At 36.2% G+C, this 4856-nt stretch overlaps 1 protein-coding gene across 1 annotated transcript in view; it reads left to right on the forward strand.

Annotated features, from left to right (window-relative positions):
• Positions 1 to 2307: 2307 nt before the first annotated feature.
• LOC101573334 (3-beta-hydroxysteroid sulfotransferase-like) overlaps positions 2308 to 4856 on the forward strand; it is a gene marked incomplete at its 5' end in the record, with an annotated part of 20559 nt that continues 18010 nt past the window's right edge. The window contains 2 exons of the mRNA XM_004648707.2: positions 2308 to 2538; positions 4323 to 4449. Of these exons, the coding sequence (XP_004648764.2) occupies positions 2308 to 2538; positions 4323 to 4449 (358 nt within the window). The remainder of the gene's footprint in view (positions 2539 to 4322; positions 4450 to 4856) is intronic.

Raw genomic sequence — 4856 nt, forward strand, 5'->3', positions numbered from 1 at the left:
TATATATATATTTTTTCAGAGTACTGTAATTTTCATTCAATGGATCTTTGACTTCTTTAGTTAGATTAATTCATAAGTATTTCATTTTTGGTGTTGCTATTGCAAAAGTATTCTTTCTCTAATTTCCCTCTCATTGTGTTTGTTATCTGTGTACAGGAATGACCCTGACTTTTGGGTATTGATTTCTATCTTTCTGTGCTACTGAGTTAGTGTATTAATTCTAGTAGTAGCTTCTTGGTGAAGTTTTTTGGTCTCCCAAGTAAAGTATCATGTCATCTGCAAGCAATGATACTTTAACTTCTTCTTTACCTATTCTAATTCCTTTTATTTCTCTCTCTTGTCTAAAGTCTCTAGCTAATGTTTCCAGAACTACATTGAAGAACAGCGGTGATAGAGGTCAACCTTGTCTTGTAGCAGATCTGAGAGTAAAAGATTTCAGTTTTCCCCATTTAGAATTATGTTAGCTGTTGGGCTGTCACAAATTGCTTTTTATTATATTGACGTAGAGGCCATCTATTCTAATTTTCTGATGGACTTTGAACATGAATGAGAGTTGGACTTTGTCAAAAGACTTCTCCATCGACTTAGATGATCATGTGGTTTTTATATTTGGCTCTAATGATATAGTGTATTATATTTATGAATTTGCATATACTGAGCTATTGTTGCATCACTGGGATAAATCCTACCTGCTCATGGAATATAATCTTCTTGATAATTTGCTGTATTCTATATCCTAGTATTTATTGAGGATTTTTGCTTCCATGTTCATGAAAGAGATTGGCCTGTAGTTCTCATTTTCATGTGTGTCTTTCCCTGGTTTCAGTATCAGTACAATTCTTGTGTCCAGGAATGATTTTGGGATGATTGCTTCTTTTTCAATTTCCCTGAAGAGTTTTAGGAGCATTGGGATTATATATTCTGTAAATTTTTTGTAGAATTCAGCTGTGTATTCATCAGGAGCAGGACTTTTCTTTGTCAGTAAGTTTTTCTTTTTATTACATTTCTGATTTCATAGAATATTATTGTGTTATAGAGAGTTGTTGTATCTTCTTAATTCAGTTTTGGTAATTTGCACCTTTCTAGGAATCTGTCCGTTTATTCTTAATCTTCTATTATGTGAGTTAAATATTCTCAAAGTAGCTATTGATGATCTTCTGAATTTGCACTGCTTCTGTGGTAATTACACGCTTTTCATTCCTTGTTGCTTGTATTTGAGTTTTTTCTTTTCTCTTTTTGATGAGGTTAGCTAGGGCCTGATAAATTTTATTTAATCTTTCAAATAACCAGTGTTTTGATTCGTTAATTCTTTGAATTGTTTTGTTCATGTCAATTGAATTAATTTCTGCTCTAATCATTATGATTTCTTCCAGTCTTTAAATTCTGAGGGTTTTTTTACTCTTCCTTTTGTAGGTATTTTAGGTGTAGCATGACAGTGTTTATTTGTTCCCATACCTGTTCTGTTTTCCTAATGTGTGAGTTCACAGGTATAAATTTTCCTCAGAGGGGTCCTCTAAGTTACCACAGAAATAGAAGAAGGGAATACTACCACAGAGTTTTGACCTGAAATATAGTATGTAGTGGAATTGATAGGAGGTGACTTTGGAAGACATATGGCATTCAGGAGCCAGGGATGAAGTGATTTTAGTAAAAGGCATTTACCAAAAGCCAAATAAATCACATAAATATCTCAGAGTACTGGCACTCAAATATCCATTGTCAGATAGATTCATAATTAGATTGTTAAATATGCACACAATGGAACATTATGGGATCAGAGAAGAATTTTTTTGCTACTTCAGGCATTCAGGGAAGGTGAGCTCCTTCTGGAACTGGGAGTTAAACTGCCATCCTATGCACCTGACTGCATTTGCCCAAGTGGCACTTTAAACAACTGAGCTATCCGCAAGATCCTATTATGGGATCAGAAACAAAAGTTTAACAGATGGCACAACATAGAAGAATCTTGAGGTCATTAAGAAAATTGAATTAATCACATCACAAGCAAAGAATTATTATGTGATCCCATTTATATAACATACACTACTCAAATTCATAGAAATAGATTGCGAAATGCTTATAATATTAGGATGTAAATCTGGGTCACAAGGGACTCTTGTTTATGAAGTTGAAAGTGTGTCACTTTTCTTAGCGTGAAAAAATTGGGACACTGAGCACCAATTACATAATACTAAAAAAGAATTAGCAGAACTGTAACATACACCTAATAATGGCTACAAATTTACTTTTATGTTGTTCATATTTCAGCAGAATTGTTTGTAAAACTCGTGTTGACATCAGTGACCATTCTTCTCCCTTCTTTATTCAGGAACAAACTGGTTAATAGAGATTCTCAGCCTGATTCATTCCAAAGGGGATCCCAAGTGGATCCAAGAAGTACCCAGCTGGGACCGTTTTCCCTGGGTGGAAACTACAGTTGGATATGCATCACTGAGTGATCACAAGGGCCCACGCATGTACACATCCCACCTGCCCATCCAACTCTTTCCCAAGTCCTTCTTCAGTTCTAAAGCCAAGGTCAGTATCTACTGGTTAGAAAAGTTTCTCCAATATCATGAAAAACCTCTAAACTAAAGAAATTAGAGTTTTTGAGGAGATTGAGACAAACAACTCTGAGTGGCCCATATTTATTTGATTCCCAAACAATTGAAGAGGATACTGAGGCAAGCCCAGAAACTAAACAGGAACTTATGAGTGAGTTTGAAGACTTCTCCAAACAGTAAATTGTGCCAGTTGAGAAGATTATTTGATCTCAAAATTTGGCAGCTCTATTGTTTTCCAATATGGAATGTGAGCATCATGTATCCTTTGCTGCCCCAGCTGCAGTTATCTTGACCTCACAGCATCATGCCTATGATAATTGCCAGCACATTCAGAAGGCCCTGTGTTCAGTAACTTAGCTCTTACAGCCTGGACTCCAAACCAATGCATTTTAATTGGCATATGCCGAAGTGTCCCTGAGACGTTGGAAAGTGATGCATTCTTATTAGTTAGAGCAGGGTGGAAAGTAACACTCTCTTTCATTACTTTTTGCTGCTTTGTCTATCTTTTAGGCAATACTTGAACAAAATTATGTGGAACATTTCACATCTTTAAAGAAGTCTCCACAGATGAGACACATTGAAAGAGTACAGTGGAAGAATAAATCTGAAGTCCTAGAAACTTACATTATAAGGCCAGCGAGCATTTATTTCTATGGGATAAGTGATTGTTCCCCTTGATGCCAGATAATAAAGTAATCATCCAGTCACAAACAATGCGTCTCTATAGAGCAGGACTTAGAAAGAAAACATCAAGTTTCCCCAAACTTCTCCATACCTAAAGTGGTCATTTTCTTCTCTAGGAAAAAATCCAAGCACTAACATTTGATGCTCTAAGCAAATGCAATAAGATTCTATTCCCATATCATTTTCCTTTGTGCAAAAAAGGCCACCAAGATATATTACAAAACTGTCAGAGCTCATCAAACTGCCTGTCTTTTCCTTCTGGAAAATTGCCCACTCACAATTTCATGATATTAGAAGGAACAACTCCAACTGATCAAATATGTAAAACAGTAGCTTAGTCAGTGGCTCAGCATTCAGATCTTTGGAAACCAAGTTACCTTTGCCATGGGTACATCTCTTAAGTTATCCTATTTTTCCCATGGATTCTACAGACTCCCTAATCCTGCAACACCTCTACTCCCTTCTCTGCAAAATAAGGTCAGAATTGTTCATATGGGAAGTAACAGGTTCCCACACTGACCTATGACCAAGTGAGTTGTGCGGAGTCAAGTTTTTTTTTCTAACCACTGTGTCTTCCTGCATACATCTGTCTGTTGAGATAAGCAACCACTCACACTAGTCATATGGCTGACAGATCAACACTGAAGGAAACAGGTATATCCAGGATCTAGCATTCCAAGTTCCAGTTTTTGAAATATTCTCGCCCACATTGTGGTATATTCTGAATTTTAAAAATTTTTCTTAAACTATATTGAGAAACATAGAAAATAATCCCTATTTTACTACATGTCTCATTTGTTTAGCACAGTGGAAACCTTACAGTAGATTTACAGAATGAGTAGACAGACAACACTGGAGGAGCACACATTCAAATTTTCTCCTTATGCATGTCTATTGTGGTAGCCAACTCATAATATTTTAATATGTGTAATTGATTTCAAAGCGCTTATAGGTATTTGACAATATAAGCTATGATATTTAATAGACACTTTGTAGAAAATGCTGAGATAAAGATCAACATCTTGTGGGAAATGACACTTGAATTTTTACATAATTGCTTTTTTTTCATTTCAGATGATTTATTGCATTAGGAACCCCAGAGATGTTGTTGTGTCTGCTTATGCCTTCTGGAAAAAAATGACTATTATCAAGACGCCTGAGACATTTGACAAATTTATAGAACACTTCCTCCAAGGAAATGGTGAGTGTGATGTACAATACATGGGCTGCAAAACTCAGAGCCTTTTTCTCAATTCACTGAACTCCTCTTCATTCCGCTGCTAGGTAACCCGAGAGCCCAAGGCTCCAGCCTCACTTTAACACAGATCAGGGATATGTCTTTGCTCTCTGGCACAACACAAGGCCGCCCACCCAACCTCCACTTGCTCCTTCATGGACAGCCTATATTCTGAAGCACTAGAGTGTCTAGTGCTAACATATACTACTCACTCTTGACTATTCTCCAAATTTATGATATCCTGAAGGACAAACTTCCGTTAAGAAATGAAATTTTCCTCAATCCAATGAAAAACACACCGAGACATACAATAGTCAAGATCCCAGAAATTCAGCACAAGAATAATATATTGAAAGCTGCTAGAGAAAAGA

Source organism: Octodon degus, unplaced genomic scaffold (assembly GCF_000260255.1).
Source record: "Octodon degus isolate 3935 unplaced genomic scaffold, OctDeg1.0 scaffold00648, whole genome shotgun sequence".
Classification (NCBI taxonomy): Eukaryota; Metazoa; Chordata; class Mammalia; order Rodentia; family Octodontidae; genus Octodon; species Octodon degus.